At 37.8% G+C, this 19,126-nt stretch overlaps 1 protein-coding gene across 2 annotated transcripts in view; it reads left to right on the top strand.

Annotated features, from left to right (window-relative positions):
* Positions 1-18,836, top strand: part of EIF3A (eukaryotic translation initiation factor 3 subunit A) — a 35,939-nt gene extending 17,103 nt beyond the window's left edge. Inside the window, exons 12-23 of one of the 2 annotated variants that reach the window (XM_069797089.1) lie at positions 1,197-1,544; positions 2,104-2,208; positions 4,015-4,128; positions 4,415-4,537; positions 5,535-5,688; positions 6,740-6,924; positions 8,694-8,782; positions 13,272-13,915; positions 13,946-14,089; positions 15,391-15,565; positions 15,999-16,168; positions 17,556-18,836. In XM_069797089.1, coding sequence (XP_069653190.1) covers positions 1,197-1,544; positions 2,104-2,208; positions 4,015-4,128; positions 4,415-4,537; positions 5,535-5,688; positions 6,740-6,924; positions 8,694-8,782; positions 13,272-13,915; positions 13,946-14,089; positions 15,391-15,565; positions 15,999-16,168; positions 17,556-17,797 — 2,493 coding nt within the window. In that variant the 3' untranslated portion in view covers positions 17,798-18,836. Of the gene's footprint in view, positions 1-1,196; positions 1,545-2,103; positions 2,209-4,014; positions 4,129-4,414; positions 4,538-5,534; positions 5,689-6,739; positions 6,925-8,693; positions 8,783-13,271; positions 14,090-15,390; positions 15,566-15,998; positions 16,169-17,555 lie in introns of both variants that reach the window. The other variant, XM_069797088.1, reaches the window with a different exon arrangement.
* Positions 18,837-19,126: the final 290 nt, after the last annotated feature.

Here is a 19,126-nt window from a genome sequence, read left to right as displayed (position 1 = left end):
ATAGTCTTATACTTGACATGTTAGTGCAGTTAGCTGTATAAGATATAAATGCTAGTAATTACACTTGTAAAATTGGAGGACAGTATCAAGGTTAATATCGACCTGTGTGGTTAGAGAAGCTACAGAACAAGTTGAGACCCTTTTTTCCTTCGCTATTTAGATCAAAACTTCACCTTTTTCAGGTGCTTAAAAATTTTAATTTCTGTCAAATTTGTTATAATTCACAAAATCATTAAATTCATCTAAAGCTTTTAATTTTTGTGTTTCTGGCTCCTCCATTGAGCTTTAAATGCTTGCAGATCTGCAACAAAGTATGGATTTTTGTTGCATGCCCTAGAAGTGACAGATTACTAAAAATACCTCTAAGCCAGCTCACATTTCAAGAGCAGCATAACTGAAAGAGTGTAGTAAGCTTATTGGGCTGCAGTGTTTTGCTGCTTGCTGGACTGATTAAAATAGGCAGCTCCCTGACCTGGCACAATTATACCTCTTCATGTGTACAGCATGAATCTCTACAAAGAACTGTTTATGTACTGTGGAGGAGAATGGTGGGGTGGTTAGAAGGATGCTTAAAGAATGTTAGAGAATAGGCTATATGCTAGTGTGTAGAAATCTAGTGCTTTTTATTATTTAATTAAAGTGGTATTATATACAATGTTTATACCTAAATTGTTGAGAGACAATAATCAGTTTTTTATCATCTCACAGATAGTGCTTTGTGTCAGTTAGGATACTTTTCTCTTATGTTAGTGTGTTTGAAAAAAACCAAAACTTTACAGACAAGGGAGCTTTGGTGAAATACAGTACATGTGGTGCTATACTTGCTAACACATGCAGAGACAAATAGGATTGACCCCCTTACCCCCATTTCAGTTAGTCTTACATGTCACTAACGTGGGTGTGCAATATTTTTGTACAGAGAAAAGCACGCAACTATCATACTTAAAATGTGTTGCAGAATGTTGTCTTTAACAGACAACTTTTTCCATTTACATGTGGTTCTAGTCAGTTGATACTACCTTGCATGCCACTTGGATGAGTGATTAGATTTGCCATTAAAGTTGTATTTCCATGCAGTTGGCAAGTTTGGAGAATAAAACTAACCTTGAGTTTTCTTTGAGAAACATTTGCTATGCTTTCTGCCTTCTTAAAGAGACGGTACTTACATCATAGTCTTATCCTTAATTTAAATTCAGCAAGAGAAGGAAGAACAACATCAGCTGGCCGTCACTGCCTTCCTAAAAAATTCAAGGAAGGAGCATCAGCGTATTCTTGCACGCCGTCAAACTATAGAGGAAAGAAAAGAGCGCCTTGAAAGTTTAAACATTCAGCGTGAAAAAGAAGAACTGGAACAACGTGAAGCAGAATTACAAAAAGTCCGGAAAGCTGAAGAAGAGAGACTGCGCCAGGAGGCAAAGGAAAGAGAGAAGGAGCGTATCCTGCAAGAGCATGAGCAAATCAAGAAGAAGACTGTTCGTGAGCGCTTGGAGCAGATTAAGAAGACTGAACTGGGAGCCAAAGCATTTAAAGACATTGATATTGAGGTAGACAACTTATTATCAAAGTTTTGAGGGGGTTTTTTTATGCTTTTGGTGTTACATTGCTAGGCTGCCTGAATTTCATGTTCTTTACTAGTTTTATACTGTAACTAGTCTTATAAACAGCCTCTCTTAAAAATGAGACAGTTTGACACTTAAATATTTCATTTGCTCAACAGTGTAAGTAAACCTTAATTCTGAGTTTGAATAGGACCTTTTTTACCTGGAGGAATTAAGTGCAGCTGTTTGGTTCCTCCTTCCCCACCTTGTTGCTTGAACAGTATCTGAAACACAATATAGACCTGCAGGTCCAAATTTGTACTACCTGGACTGTGTCTCAATTGAAAATCAAGATACAAATGCTTTAGAGAGTTTTTTAAAAATAAAATACAAGTTACCCAGAAGAGATGAGAAGACAGTGAGAATGTTTGTTTCTGAAGCAAATTAGCTTAAAAGTTAAGGGGAGAACTGCAGAGAAGCTTAAATAAATAAATAAACAAACCGCATTTGTAACAGAAAAAAAATGTTTGCTTTATTTTGTATTGATAACTTTACTTGGTTGTAGGATCTTGAAGAATTGGATCCTGACTTCATTATGGCTAAACAAGTTGAACAGCTTGAAAAAGAAAAGAAGGAACTTCAAGAACGCCTGAAGAACCAGGAGAAAAAGGTACAAAGTAGGAGGGGTATAAAACCACGTCTATACAATGCCTTAGTTAGTGATTGTGAACTCCTGTGTTGATGATACATATATATACACACACACATATAATATTGGTGTTGAAAATGTTATTGTATGAAACTAAAAAAAGATGAATGTGTTAAAAACCAACTGACTTTCTAGTATCAGTACACAAATCTGTTCTAATTAATAGAGTTGATTTGAAAATGGACCCTTAAGCTGTATGTGAACTGAGTCTTAGTTGGCAAGACTTGTAATTGGAAAATGTTCAGAGAAGATTAAATGCTCCCAGAAGGTGAGGCCATTACAGAGAAGCTAAATTTAATTAGTTGTAATAGTCCTCACTGAAACGGAGGAAATTCCACTGCTAGAGCCCTTTTAAGATGGCACAATAGGATCTCCCTGAAACTTGAGTGACTATAAAAGTGTGAGGAACATGTTGTTGTAGTAAATAGAAATATATAACCTGAGCAAGGTGAAACTCACCGAGGACTTCTGACAGTATTGAAGATTGAAACAGGGGTTATATGATACAGTTGGTAATTCAGTTCACTTGAAACTGGCTTGATGCTAGAAAGTGGCAAGTTACTTAAAAGATCCTTACTGGAACCTTTTTATGCTGCAGGCTTGTAAGCCTGATGCTCGTACTGGGAAAAGTAGCAGAAGATTGAACAGTAGAATTAGTAGTCAGCTGGGTAAATGTGATCTACCCGGAAAGGTCAGCACAGCTTCTATAAAAGAACTGTAAGCCAAGGCTTCGTCTTGGAGTTCTCTGAAGCTGTTAGAACAAACATATGAGTAAGGGTAGTCTGGTTGGTGTAACTAAGTTGGATTTTCCAAAAAGCTTTTTACAGAGTTCTTCACCAAAGAAAACTTAGCAGCTGTGGGATAAAAGGAACAGTCTTTGAATGAAGTTCAATTTACAGATATAAAATACTTTGTGTAGGGAAAGCAGAAAAAAACCCCATCTCCCAATCTTTAGCTTTACATATTAAATGATGGGCTCCAAACTTTTTAGTCAGCAATGAGAAATTGGTGGTTCTGCATCTCGAGCACTGTGTGCAGTTCTAGTCTCTATCTCAAATAGAACATGGTTGAACTGGAAGTTTGAGAGGAAGCCAACAAGAATTATCAATGATGTGGCTTGGGTTCTGTGTAAGAAATACCTATGTAAATTAGTACCCCTATGTCTGAGAGACTTCTGGAGAGAGGGTGTGGTAGCAGTGTATAACAGTGTACCTGTTGTAACAGTTGACGATGGGGAGCAGTTCTTTCACTGACTGCAAGGGATAGTGAACTAGGAAGCATCAAATGAAGCTAGTAGGAGCCATATCCAGAACTCTTTGTAGGTAGAAGATGGGTCTTCATGCTGTGAGCCATAGACACACAGGATTTCTTTCCAAAGTACATTGTTGTATATGAAAAGCTTCTTTGAGTTGAAAAGAACAAGAAGAGAAATCCACCAATGCCTACTAAATACAAAAAAACTTCAACATGGGAAATGCTGGGAGCTGAAAATTGGTGATGCTGAGAGAGTATTGTATATATGTCTGCCTCTATTCTTGCATCCTTGCCTAGGAGTGCACTTAGTTGCCAGTGGTAGTGGCAGGTTCTTGGCTAGGTGGATCTTTGATGTGGTCCAGTGTGGTTGTTTTTATGTAACAGTAATTATATATCAGATGTATTAGAGAAGTCTCCAGATACTGGGGTTTTCTTTGTGGGATGCTGAAGATTGAGTCTTCCAGATTTGGTCTTTGCATTATGACATGCTAAATGTGCATTATCTTTATTTAGATTGACTATTTTGAAAGAGCAAAGCGCTTAGAAGAAATTCCTTTAATAAAGACTGCATATGAGGAGCAAAGAGTGCATGATATGGAGCTGTGGGAGCAACAGGAAGAAGAAAGGGTAAGAACTTTTTGTTCATATGATAAAATCCATTAGCGATGAATGAAAAATAGTGGGTTTTGCACTGTCTTTTTTCCCCCAGCTCAATCCAAGGGAAGAAAGGAAAAAGTTGATATGAAATGAAGTGTTAGCTTCACAATTTCATTGTGCTAGCGGACAGCAGCATCTTCTGTTTAGGATCTGAAAGAGGAAAAGATAATTTCTCTTTCTAGTGGCTGAAGTAGATTGAATGCAAATATATAGTAAGATTTTACTTTGTAATACTTTTAATATTATCTATTTTTAGATCACCACTTTGCAGTTGGAGCGCGAGAAAGCTCTTGAGCATAAGAACAGACTCTCAAGGATGTTGGAGGATAGAGATTTATTTGAAGCCAGGCTCAAAGCATCACGACGAACAGTTTATGAGGTACACGAGATATGGTATTGTAATAAAATACTCCCCTTAAGTAAGGAACTAAACTTGTGACCCAGTGATTCTTCATGAAAACTAGAAACAAATTAGTATCTAGATTGGTTCAGTATTATGAAATTGTTTATTTTCTGTTTTGACTAAAAAAAAAATGAAGCAAAGTATTCTTGCACCCATTCCTAGATATTATCACTTAGACTTTTTGACAACTTCTGGAATAGCTTATATGGAAAATAAAAGATAGGTAAATTACTTATTTCAACGCAGCTGTTAGTAAGAGATCATTGGGTAACATATGAGCAGCCAGCTGTATCTGTATAAGTACTTGGATTTATTGTGGTGATGGAATAATACTGAAATAATACTGAAGCGGAGAAATAGACAGAAATACTTTTCTATTTTTTTTTTAATCTTTTTGTTTGAATCTGGAAATTACTTTGATAGTCCAAGTATTTGGAACTTCAAGTTATGCTTTTTATGTTTGCAAAATTTAATAAAAAATTTAGACCACAAAGGCAGGGAAGGAACTGTGCCTTTGTTTCTTGCTCTGCATTTTAAAAATTCTACATTTGCTGAGGCTGTTTATAGCTTTGATTATTTGGCTATGTTGCAGTAAGAACTGGTTTAAAAAAAGCCAAAGAGGTATTATGCTAAAATAAGTAACTGCATATTATTCTTTGCAACAATATAGGTTAATTTTAAGTAATGTATTTTAGGTATAGGTAAATTATTATTCAGGTAATTACTTTCCTGAAAAAGCAGATGAAGGACTAAAATTGTGCATGGTGACTGTCTTTCTTCTAAGCAGGAGTATATTCCCCTATGCAAAATTTCTTGCAGAAAAGGTTGAAATGGCAAACAGGTAGTTGTTTTTCAGGGGAGCAAAGTTAATATGTTGGTTTGTGTTTCTGTGCAGCTTTATTTAGCAATTTGTGTAACTGTCTAACTCCTAAACTTTACAGTTCTGGTGTTTTCATGTGTATTTGTATTTCAGGATAAACTGAAGCAGTTCCAGGAACGGTTAGCAGAAGAGAGGCGTATTCGTTTGGAGGAACGCAAGAAACAACGCAAAGAAGAGAGGCGCATTACTTATTACAGAGAAAAGGAGGAAGAAGAACAAAGATTACGAGAAGAACAGCTGCTTAAAGGTATAATCAAGAACGTGATTATTTTATCCTTTGCATCCTTGACCCAGTCCAGGTGTGTACACAGCTAACTTCTGGTTCCACTGTTTCACGATATTGGAGGAAGTCTTTTAACTTTCAGTCAGTGGCAAAGACTGTGTTCGTTGCTATTAGACACTGTATCTTTACATTTTACCTAATGCATCTTCTGAATGTTTACCTGTGCAGCATAGAGATGAAAATAAAGCTTTATAGGAGGAAGGGAAAGTGAAAGCAGATGAATGCTTCCTGCCCTCCCCTTCTCCCAGACATAAATAAAGGAGGAGATAAAGTAAGAGAGGCTAATGACTAAAATCAAAGACTCAATTTTTTGTTTAGTTTGAGTTCTGGCCTCTTTTTTGTGCATATCTTGAAGAGAATAGAAAGTGAACATTGGTGTCAGATCAAGAACTCAAGAATTGTAAGTGACTCACCTTTCTTTGTGAATTGCTTTGTCTGGTAGCCTGTTTCAAGGCTTGAGAAGAGAAGAGATGATAGGCATCCTGTAAGGTAAATTTCTGTCCTGCTTGTCACTTGGTGGATGAAGATTTTATGTATCAGAGTTCATAATCATGCAATATTTAAAACCCAACCAAACAAAAACCAAGCAGTCCTGAATATCAAATTTCTGACACCGCTAGCTGATTTTTTTTTTTGTTTGACCTTTTCTAAGGAAGGGATCCTCTACTATGCTTGGGGTAGTTACTGATACTTTAGCTGGCACATTTGTGGTCTGTACATGGAATTAATGTACAGGTATTGGAACATTTTGTTTCCTTTCTTGCTAGCTGTTGTTCAAGATGTCACATTAATGGATGTATCAGGGTTCCTTTTCCTATTGCTTTTGAGTTAGGATACTTCCAGAAAACAGGTTCTATGGTTAGTTAAACGCATCCTGTGAAATGCTTGGATTTTTTTTTCCTGTTTTTCGCAAGGAGTCAAAGGGGTGTGACTGTATTTTGTAACCCTTCTGTAGATACAGCAAAATAACAATTTATATTGGTAATACATTCTGTGTATGTTTGCAACTCTGTAGAGCGTGAGGAAAAGGAACGCATTGAGCGTGAGAAACGTGAGCAGGAACAGCGTGAATACCAGGAACGTGTCAAAAAACTAGAAGAACTGGAGAAGAAAAAACGTCAAAGAGAAATGGAGATAGAAGAAAGAGAGCGTCGTCGAGAAGAAGAAAGGAGAGGTCTGGATGACCCATTTTCAAGAAAGGTAGGTGATACTTGCAAGTTTGTTTTCTTTTTGACTGCTGCTTCTTCTGTAGGTTATTTGGAAGAAGATGATAGCATTGCAGAATCACAGGTTAATTTTTTTTTTTAAGTTGTAGCGTAAGTGGCTACTTTAATAGTTAAGTTATTCTCACTTAGTTTCACTTCACTATCAGCCTTCTGGAATCTGTAGTTTAGTAATAAAGTGAAACAAAGAAACTACTAAGATCTCCAAGCTGTTTAAAAACTAAACAAATAAAGACTAAAAAGAATATTGAATAAAATTTTCTTTAACACAAAAGAAGGAAAGCTATATTGGAAGCAAGTATAGTGACTCATGCCAAAGCAAGGAATTAAGAGTAGATATTGAAGGAAAATCCCAGACTAAACATAAAAGCATAGTTTTGTATTTTATAAGAAATACACAATTAGAGAAAACATAAAAACAAGAGTGTGTGCAACTTCCCATTTACAAATATAAGTATTAGGGAAAATCATTATCCCAATCCAATGGGGAATAAAGTAAAAGTTATTTGCAAATAAATGTTTAATGATTTAAAAGAATGTAACAGAGTACCACAAACTTTCTACGTCCCACTTTTTCAGAACTTATCAATAAGGGAATTAGTTTTAAATTGCATCCGCCATAGCTATTGTCTTTGTTTAATGCATACTTCATTGAGTAACACTATGAAGATAAGTGATCAGAGCTCATATAAATTGTTTTGATAGTCTATCAGGTAAATAATCATCACTGGTATTTTTCACATAAGAGGTACTCCTAGCCATGGGCACTTGATTATATGGAAAAGCTGATTCAGGTTCTGAGAGAGATATCTGTACCACTTGAAAAATACACTTGCAGTTTTAGGATTCTTTCTTTGCTCACCCTTGTTTGTTGGGGTCATTTCAAAAGTGTTTAAGTAGACAATCATGGAATAGTGGATATGCAAGATCTTGTGTAACCTGTGTATTCCCCATATTGAAGCGCAGACTTTGACAAATAAAAACATTTTTCAAAGAGCGGTTTAAAACTGGAATACCCTTCTATAAAGAGGTTGTGTGATTATGTGAAATCAAGTATTTCATATGGTTTGCCTAATTTGCTCCTTGTGGTGGAATTAAGGAATAAACAACTGTTAGAAATTGTTTAAATGGTTTGTCTTTGTCCAGCAAAGGGGAGAGACATTTTGCGTTTATTTAAAAAAAAAAAAAAAAAAAAATTATTGCTCTGCCCTGCATCTATGCAACCTGTGTGAATCACAAATACCTCACCTGTTCTGTGCATTGAGGTACTCGGAACAAAATGGTCTCTGCTACAGAGAGCTTCCAGTTTATGCAGTTACATTTTCTGATCTAATTAGAAAGCACAAAACCAAATAATTCTTTGAATTCATTCCTACTGTGATTAAGCAGCAGGAAGATGAAACTGTTAGAACCTTTTTCATGTTAACAGGTGGTAGCTATGGCTCACTGTAGCTATTGTTCATACACTTGTTCATAAAATCTTTAGTGTATTTGCATATATCCTACCCTGCTAGTAAAGTGGCACAAAGGGAACCATGTTGTTTTTTAAACTGTGCCAGAAACAATGAAGTTAGTCAGTTAAGACCATACTCAAGTTATTCAAACTCCTAATAGTTCAGGATTCTCTACAGTGGAACAAGTGAGTTTTTAATGACATAGTGTGCTCTGAAAGGAGTAAATTATATGTTGAAAATCTTTGGTTTAAAGTATTCAGAGAGAATGTTCCTTATTTCTTTTGACATACAGGAATCCCGTTGGGGTGATAGGGAGTCTGAAAGCTCCTGGAGAAGAGGTGGCGAGACAGAATCTGAATGGCGACGAGCACCAGTGGAAAGGTAATCATTGTGTTACTAAGCACCAGTTGTATTGGGCTCAAAATATGTAGGCTCCCTTTTTGTTGCTGCTGCTAAAGCTACACTAACTGAATATCTCATGCATTTACATCTCTGAAAGTTACCTTCTATTAAAAAATTGCTTTGTAAGGATCACGAGAGAGAGTTTTTATCTTGGAACTGCATTCAGATAACATTCCTATTTTATTTAGCTTAGATATGTGAAAGCTAGCAGATACCTTCTGCATGTGGTAACTTGCTTACTTGGTTTCTTTTTTTAAGTTAAAAATTTCTGTCCCACTCAAACATTGGTGTCAGTTGTATAAATACAGAATGGGGAAGGATGACAAGCAAATGCAGGGTTCCTGGATGATCAAACTGAGATTTTCCATTTAGAGAACTGACAGTAATATATAAGAATAGTAAAGTCAAAGTTCAGAGTCTTAAACTATTCAAGTCCCAGAGTGAGTCACAGAGCAGAAAATATATGCCATAAACTAAAACAAAGTTCTGAAAGACTATTGAACAGAGAAGGAAGGATTTCTGAAGGAAGACTATTCTGAAGGTACTTGGCACTTCTAAAAAAAAAAACACCACAGCTTGTTCACATCTATGTATTTTAGGAGTTTTGGATATGTTCACTAATCATAATGAAGACTGTTTATACAGTTGTAGAAAATAAGATCTTTAATGTTTGCCCATCCCTGTGCTCCGCAACAGCATGAGCTAACAAAAATATTTCTGATGGTGCACATCTAGTTGTTCTTGAAAGCCTGTGCTGATGGAGATACCACTGCTTGTTCTGATTGGCAGTATGTTTTATTGCTTAATTAGCTTTCCAGGTAGATAGATTTTTATAAATGTCTAACCTTAATTTCCAGTGCAGCAATTTAAATCCATTACAGCTTACTCTGACTCCAGTGGAAGCAAATTAATTTACTCTTTCTCTCTAGTAATTTCTTCTAATGTATCAGAAGAGTATGCTTTCTCAATAAACAAAATAGTCTTTCAGTCTTTCTTTAAAAGCTGTGTTGCCATTCTTGGTAGTGAGCCACTTTCTCGTGAATTGCAAAATCACAAATTGGATGAAACTCCTGGGTGAAGCCTTTAACTATTAACATATTGCATAAGTGTATAATGCATCTCTTTATATGCTTCAATGTGATACTTTTTTCAGACAGAATGATACAGGTGACCCATATTCGTTTTTTAATCATTATAGCAGAGAGTTTTTCTGATTAAGTGTTGTGTTAACCATTTCTCATTCAACTTCTATAGCAATTGAGCCAAGTCACTGCTGAGGAGTTAAAATTAGGCATATTTGGGGTTATGTAGCACGTTTGGTGAAACTTTCCTCCTTCTTTTTACTAAAAGGAATATACTAAGGAATACCAAAAGGAAATACTGATAGCAGTCAAAATTAATATCTCTATGGAATTTTAAGTAAAGCAATGTTTCTCGATTATTTTCTTTTTGCTGAGCTTAGGAAATAACAAAGTAAAAGTGATGATGCTCAGACATAATTGCAGAAGAAAAGTGTACTTCTGCGTTCTTCAGTAGCCCCTAGTCTACCTTCAGGTGGATTTTAACCCTAAAGGGAAAATGTGTTGGATACAAAGACAGCAGTGCAAGCCTAACTGAGAGTAAAGTAATTCCAAAATGTGTTTCTGAATTGTGTGATAAAGGCAGTAACATAGAGGACAGAGCATCAGATTTAATTTGCAGCATGTATCTGGCTGTAACTACAGCTATTGGATATATGCATTAAAAAGTCCTTATGGATGCTCGTACAAGGAGAGAAGCTGTAAAATTTGTCTCACAGACGATTTCTCATTGGAAAGGGCACATTTTTGGTGTACACCCCATATTGGTACACAAGTCCTTACAGTCATGGAGCAGCCAATTGTACTGTGCAGCAATCCCCAGAGTGCTGGATTCCAGGTGATCAGCATGTTGCAGTGTTCTCAGATTTCCATACCATGGTCCCAGTTACAAGAAAAAACGGATTACAGAAAAGCAGAAGAGTCCAGCAAGGGCTGTCTGTCTCTTGGACAGCTAGTGGCTTTATTATGAGTTACAACTAGACTGTATTTGCTTTGTTCCTTAACTGTGCAAGAAAAGTAGTGTTAAGAAACAAAAGAGGAAAATAAAACTAATTACGTAATAAATTTTATAAGGAAGAGAAGAAAATCAATCCTAATATAAAAAATATTACAAATACTGTGATTGCAGGAAAAAGAGGTTAACATAGAAGTGCTATGTAGGAGTTAAACTAAAAGCCAGTTATTTAGTAGAAAAAGTCATTTTATGGTCGTACCTCTTGTTCTTTCTCTAGATCACAGAAAATCCATAAAATGCTGTCAGGAATTGGGCACTTGCTCATTGAAACAATGAAATGGCAACTAATACAGACCCGGTATTCACTAAAAGTGGTGGGGCAGTGCTGCAGGCTGTCATACTTAGTGCAGCTCATTAGAGTTATTACTGCCACAGATTGCTATCTCAAAGTATTAACAAATGGTTATGCGCTTATGGTCAAGAAATACTAAAAAGCCAAAATGCATAGAAAAGGGGAGTTGACCTCTATTTTATGTCTGTGCTGCTTGTGCCTGAGTTAAGATGAGCAAAAACCCAAAAGTTACAAACCTGTAACAGTGGTAGACACTATACCGTGAACTTTGCCAGCAAATTTCTGCTTTAATTGGTAAAGCTGTCTGCATACTTTCAGCTCATGTAGATCTGTGTGTAGGGGTTTTTAGGGGTTAATGAAAAATGGCCTATATAATAGAAACTGGATTGAATTGCTACCAGTGACTGCCATTCAATAATATTCTTAATATTCATGAATCCTTCTGTTTTTACTAATTTATCAGATACTTTTTGACTCTTTATTTCAGTAAACTTTTAAAGTGAGAGTTAGAATTTCTAAGAGGGAAAGGACAAAAGCTGAAATATGAGCGCTAAAGTTGTCAAACGAGAAAAAAATGTAAAAGAGGCATAATTTCACCTGCAGTAATAGTTTAAAAATCAGAGTAGTAATAGTTTAAACATAGATTTAAAAATCCTAAAACCCTGAAACAATACCTAAGTATGAATGAATTAAGGACTTGTTCGTTTGATGAACTTTATAGCCATTTCTCTACGTCTTTTATGTCAAAATAATCAGATTTTTCAAAGGAGACGATTATCCAATTTGAGTGTAAATGGAAGTTGACAATCTCCGTGTCTTGTTTTTATCTCACAGCTCAATGGTAATTGCATTCTCCCTTACTCTTCCAAAACCAGGAAGTATGCTGCTCACAGTTCCTCGAAATTCTTGAGATGCAGAGACAGTGTCTTTGTTCTCACCTCTTGGAGTCCTACATCTGTTGTTTTGTAGCAATTAATTGCTGTTCGTTTGTTTATGTTTTACTAGCATAGTGGATTTCTAAACCTGTGGGGGTTTTTTGTTTTGGTTTGGTTTTGATTCTATTTTTTGAATCTGTGAGATTCAACCCAGTGCAGCTTCTCTTCTCTTGCCAAGAAGCAGGTACCAGTACATCTCTCTGATGTACTATTCCTTGTTTCTTTTTATTGCTGAGTAACTAGTTTAGGAAGGTTAATTTCCTAAAATAAAGAAATTAATCTGGTGACAAAGCCAAATTTTGTGGTCTAAATGTATGTCTAAAACCCTGTAGACATTAAACTAAATGGTGTGTCCAGAGAAGTGAGAACAGTGGAAGGCTCTAACCGTTGTTCAGCAGTGTCTGATCTTTTCAGTGTTACAAATTCAAACACATTTCAAAGATGAACTGATGACTCAATAGCCCAGGGAAAATACTCACCAATTCTTTACTTCCCACGTACATCCTAGTAAGGAGAGTCCTCTCTGTGCAAGCACTGATAGCCTGCCAGAGCCTGGCGCACCCTGCTTGGTGTCAGGCAGTAGCGGCGGATCGAGTCATGAGTTTACTACGTTGTCCTGCCATATCTAGTTGTGGATGCTTGTCAGTGAAAGTATTGCCAATCTTTTGGGCTGGAACTGTGCCAAAGCATATGAAAACAGGGATTGGACTGTAGGGTTGGAATGTGTGTGAAGAAGGGGGATACTTACTTGATGGTTGTGGGTTTTTTAATACTGGTTCTTTGAGACTTAGCTTGAGTTTGTCAAATTAGGCTTGGTGTAGAAGCCAAACCTCTTCTCTGTTGTGTTGCAGCAGATAACCAACAGGGGACTGTAGTTATCCCCTTCAAACTGTAGTTTTGAAGGAGATAGTAAACCATTCAGTCTTTACTGAAGCTGTAGGGATGGTGACCTACCACTTTCCCATAGCAATGAAGGCAATTAGAAAGTGCATTTGAAAACTGCAAGCTCTGTACATGTGTTCGCAACCACACATCAAGTGGATGCATTCAGAAATGGCCTTGAGAGGTTTGATACTGTCAATCTAATATGTAAAGCTTTCCTGGATGTCAGCTTCTACTTTTTGCTCATTCCCTGTGGTTTTTATAGAGATTGGCGTCGAGGAGAAGCAAGAGATGATGAAAGACCTTTCCGACGAGGGGATGATCTGCCTCGACGAGGGGATGATCTGCCTCGACGAGGAGATGATCTGCCGCGACGTGGTGCTGCAGAAGAAAAGGAACGTCCTTCTATGGAATCAACAGAGGACAGGCCGCCTAGGCGTGAAGGGGATGAGGACAGGCCACCTAGGCGTGAAGGAGATGAGGACAGGCCGCCCAGACGTGGATTGGATGAGGACAGGCCGCCCAGGCGTGGTTTGGATGATGATAGAGGGAGCTGGCGGGCTGCAGATGACGACAGGGGTCCCAGGCGTGCTTTGGATGATGACAGGCCACCTAGACGTGCTTTGGATGATGACAGGCCACCTAGACGTGCTTTGGATGACGACAGGCCACCCAGGCGTGGCTTGGACGATGACAGAGGCAGTTGGCGTGCAGCAGATGACGACAGAGGACCCAGGCGTGGGCTGGATGACGACAGGCCGCCCAGACGGGCTTTGGATGATGACAGGCCACCCAGGCGTGGGCTGGATGACGACCGGGGCAGCTGGCGTGCTGCAGATGACGACAGGGGTCCCAGGCGTGGGCTAGATGATGACAGAGGTCCCAGGCGGGGGATGGATGATGACAGAGGTCCCAGGCGCGGGATGGATGATGACAGAGGTCCCAGGCGCGGGATGGATGATGACAGGGGACCATGGCGTAGCACAGATGATGACAGGCTCTCCAGACGAGATGATGACAGGGGTCCATGGCGTAGCAGTGATGACTCAAGGCCAGGTCCTTGGAGACCGTTTGGTAAACCAGGTAAAATACAATAATATAATAATCTTCCCTCCGAAGTGTGTGTTAATCTAGTAGATAGTGGATGTAATGTACTTGGTGCCAGAGATGGGAGAATCAACTCTGAAAACGTCTGGATTAATTTGGCTAATGCAGACCCTCCTTTACTTAGTACAATTAAACCTTTTGATTTGGTTGAATTTTAAAAAAAAATAAAATGCAGCAGTGTCTGTTGCTTGCCTGGAAGATACCTAACGGTCACATAGTAATGCTGGTAATTTACCTATGTGCAGAAACAAAATATACAAGTTGAATGCTCTGATGGGAGAGAAACTTTCTGACTAGATAGCATACCTTGGTCTCTTTCCCTGCCCCCTCTATATGTCTGAAATTAACCTCCTTTGAAGGATTTTGATAACATCATTCAAGTATGTCTGGTTTTTATAAGCCTTTTTTATGTGTACAAAGATACTCCTGTTTTTAGCATTCCCGTTTTCCTTTTGTGTCTACCTTTCTTGAAAATCCTGCTTTGAGCAGGAGCTTGGACTAGATGAACTTCTGAGGTCCCTTACAATCTGAATTATCCTATTCTTGTATAGTTTATTTCTAGTCTTAAGTCTTGTTGATGGTGACTAGAACAACTGTTTCTGATTCTTTTCAGAACTGTTGATGATGTTTAAATGTTAGGTATGATATTGATTTAGACACCAATTCTGTAATCCAGGCCTGTAGAAAAGTTACCATAAATCTCAAAACTCACACTCCAATAGCTTTCTCCTTTTTCCTATTTAAAGAAAAAGCAGGCTGCATAATAAAGAACTCCCATTCATAAATAACTGAACAATATTGCAGGATGCACTGTGTAAGTAGATGGTAAACGATAGTCATATTTTAAAATAGTGCTTTAAAAAGCAGTAAATTCTTAAATAATTTGCTTGCCTAAAATCTCCTCACTTGCAGATTTTCACAAAGGAATCTCCTGTCTAAGCTCCCCCCTTACTTCCTCCTGCACTTGTTTTGCACAAGACGCTTGAGGAGTCTGTGGTTTCTGACTGAAAACTGCAGGGTGTAATCAACTCTGCTAAATTGTTACAGGCAGTCCTGATAGATGAGGTATATATTACTGTCTTTATATTAAGCAGTTTCTACATTGTTTTGTCTATGGCTCCCACTCAATGTGCACACTTTTTACAAGCATCTTGAGTTGGATCCTCAGGGATCAAAACTTGAAGAACCAGTTTCAGTGAGGGAAGTAAAGGATTCTTTGTCTACAGAGAGATCAGAGGTCAGTCACAAATTCCTTTGACTGTGTTTCTTTCTTACAGGGGGATGGAGAGAACGAGAAAAGGCTCGTGAGGACAGCTGGGGGCCTCCCCGAGACTCCAGACCTCCAGGAGACCGTGAATGGGATAGAGACAAAGATCGTGATGAAAATGAGAAAGACCGTGAATTTGACAGAGATAGAGATTTTGATCGAGATGATCGTTTCAGGCGTCCCAGGTTTGTTTAAATACCTCTAGAATGTTTCTGTTTAAAAAAAAAAAAAAAAAAAAAAGTACCCTGCTGATAAAGTAATAATATGATATTGCTGAGTGAAAGGAACAGTGGTTGGTTTGTATGAAATTAAGCACTTCAAGGCAGTAAATGGATAGTGGCATTCTGGGGCCTTTTTGGTTTGTTATTATTAAGGTGACATTAACTGTTTACAGAAGGAATCCCAAAATGCTTTACTGCTTTTTTTTTTAACCTGTTATCAGGAGAATTTCACGTTAGGCTCCAGAGAAAAAGAAAAGGTTTTGGAAGTATGTCAGCATGTTAAACAGAGACCCACTGGGCCTGGAAATATGTGTGTTGTGATTTATTATTGCTTCTTTCCATAGCAAAGTTCAAATCTTAACACTTAAGTTTTATTTTATGTTTTGAATGGCAAAAGGGATGATGCCGGTTGGAGAAGAGGACCAGCTGAGGAAAATTCTAGCTGGAGAGATTCAAGTCGTCGTGAAGAATGGGACAGAGGTGGTCGTGACATGAGAGATCGACGTACTGATGACAGAGATCCACCCCTCAGAAGAGGACCACCACTCAGATCTGACCGTGAAGAACGTATGTTTATTTTAGTGTTCCTAAAGGCTTACAATCATTATAGGGCCTTCATGTTACTTGGACAGTGCTAGGATGTGGTAAAATGGGAATAAGTTACATTTTCAGCCACTTAAACTCCCTTTGCAGAAGCAAAGTAATAGAAAAAAGCTTTAGTGTAATTGAGAATTATTCCTTGAATCTTCTTTTAGTTGTATTCTTTTTCTGTCATAGTAGCATTTCACATCTGCAGAAGGATAACATTTTAAGTGTGCAGTTTTTATAGTAGGATTATGTTCAGGGTGAATGAAATTCTTGTACTTAAATTATCAAGATAGACATCCCAGAAAGTAATTTGTGGCTTATTTCTTAGAACCAATAAAATGTGAGGGTAATATTTCCAAACAAGGCCATATGGGTTTCACACTATTAATGGTATTGATTTTGATGAATAACCTATTTTAATTACATACATTAACCTGTTTTAATTATGTACACTTATTAATCCTTTGCTGTGTTCTAAAACCAGAATAACAGCAAACACATTTAGCCTGAGATACCACGTCTTCCAATTCTGGCGTTCTTGCGTTCAGAATTTCATTTGGACTCTGCCCCGATTGTGGGTGCTCCCTGAACGTGGGTGCTGTCAGGCAGACGGTCTTGGAGAGCAGACTGGAACAGAACACAGCATGTCACACAGGACTTCAGCTGGCAGAAAGACCGAGGGTTCTCAATGTGGAGGCTTTTTTTTTTTCTTTTTTTTTTTTAATGTATCAAGAAGTTTAGGTGTTTGATCATCTGGTTTGGTATTTGACACAGCTTTGTTCACACATAGCTGGGGTAGAATTCTTAACATCCTTTTGGTGGAAATGAACAATTCTTCATATAGTAAAGGGTGGTGAATGCTGTTACCAGTGGAGTTGTGTAATCCGGTGCCGTTTATACCTCTGATTTCAGTAAGCTGAAGAGTAATTTGCTGTCTTTCAAGGCAGTGAACACCTAAACATTTTCCACAAGTGTTTTTAAGTTAGGATATTTCTGTTTTCGGGTTTCAGTCATTTCTAAGGAGATGCTTTTGTGCTTTTAATTCTGATAAGAATATAAGAATATATTTTTACATCATAAAACCACATACATCAATAGAACATTCTTATTGCAGTTGTTGTATTTTAAAGATGACACTTGGGTTGCTCACAACAATCCTGAATCTGAAAAGAGGCTTGAGTAGTTCCTGTCTGTTACTTCACTGTAGAATTAGACTGTGCATTTGGCTGTCATCATCATCTTGCCTCTTGGCAAGATGGAGAATCAGTAAATCAGACTGTCTGTGCTGGGCATATTTGTTTAAACTCTTGCAGGCTGCTTGGTGGAGCATGACAAAGGTTGTTTTATTGTCCTTCTGTATTTGTAGCAAGCTCATGGCGGCGTGCTGATGATAGGAGAGAAGAACGTGGAGAAGAACGTGAAACAGTTCGGCGATCAGCTCCTGCTCCTGCTGCTCCTCCAGCTTCTGCTCCCCCACCAGCGTCAAAAGATCGAGAAAGAGATGGGGAAAAGGAGAAAGGTTCCTGGAAAACAGAAAAGGAGCGTGAGCCCCTTCGCCGTACTAAAAATGAGACAGATGAAGAGGGGTGGACCACTGTACGACGTTAAGTGAAAATCACAGAGTTTAACCAATGTTTTAGCTTTGATTTGATGGAATCCATGGATTATATTTGTGCTTATAAACATTCTGAATTGGAATTCTTTAACAAATGTTTTGAGGTAATGTGAAAGCATGAGCTTGAATTACTTACTCATATAGATTGATCATGCACAAAACTCACAGCAGAAGGTTGGAAATTGAATGCCAGATTTTGAAATTTCAAATGATGCTTATTTCATGGGTCATTTGTTGCTAAAATAAAAAGAAGCAAGCCCAACAGCTGTCTTGAGTAATGCTTCTGTCTTGCACCAAAACAGGCTGACCTTTCTATTTTTAGTCTTTCTTAATTTGGAATGGGGTATTATTGTTGCAGAACATGCATTTGAGAACACCTCTGTTCACACAGTGGAATTATTGAAAAAGCAGAGCTAAATCAATTTCCATAATTAGCCAAAAAAAGGGGGGGGGGAAGCCCTCTCTTACATAGGTATCTTTGAGGGCAGACGGTTTGAGAGATGTATTTTATCACTATCTAAATTCAGTAAGTTGTTTAAATTTGAATTAAATACAATAAATATTATGAGCATTAGCTACACTGGGATATTTTCTGTAGATTTACTTGAATACATAACTCCTACGAGGCCATTTTGCAGTCATTGTTCCAGTAATGTATACTGCTGCAGTGTACAACCACAAAACTTCAAGCTTTTACAATTTAAGTGTTTTGGTAAGCATATGGCTATGTATTTTCTGTTGCCAATATCACAGCTGCTTTTTCCATTACGGGATAATTCATGCCTTTCAAGGATTTATAAATATTGTCATATTTAAAATGTGTGGTTTTGGAGAAATTGTTGAATTTTCCCCCAATTCTTTGTCTTCAGGGTCAATTCTTTCCCTTTCCAAAAAAGTGATTTGTAGTAATGGCTGTGTTGACTTCAATTTTGGGGTGTGGTAACAACAATTAATTATCTGGTCATAGTGAAGCCAACACAGAACTTGCTGCTGTGTGTTTCTTCAATGATAAATAAACAACTTAAGGAATTAGCTGCTACAGTGTCTTGACTTTTTAGTAATTTCCTGCAATGTACGTTAATGCAGAACAGCTGTTGAACAACTCTTTTCTGTATGCATTCCTGTTTCTGTACCTGCTGAAGGAGAATGTGAGAACACCTGGGACAGTTTCTTCTTGAGTAACCTGGTTTAATTTTAACGTGTGTGAACAAAAGTTGTCATACTCCTCTTGTCCTTTTCCTGCCCTCTTCTGAGTTATCCAGGACCAGTAGGTTTCTCAGGAGAAACTTGTTCTCGGAGTCATCTTCTGAGATCTTCATGCC

The sequence above is a fragment of the Haliaeetus albicilla genome, chromosome 11 (genome assembly GCF_947461875.1).
Source record: "Haliaeetus albicilla chromosome 11, bHalAlb1.1, whole genome shotgun sequence".
Lineage (NCBI taxonomy): Eukaryota > Metazoa > Chordata > Aves > Accipitriformes > Accipitridae > Haliaeetus > Haliaeetus albicilla.
Note: the sequence above shows the minus strand (reverse complement) of the source record. Positions and strands in the feature narration are given on the sequence as shown.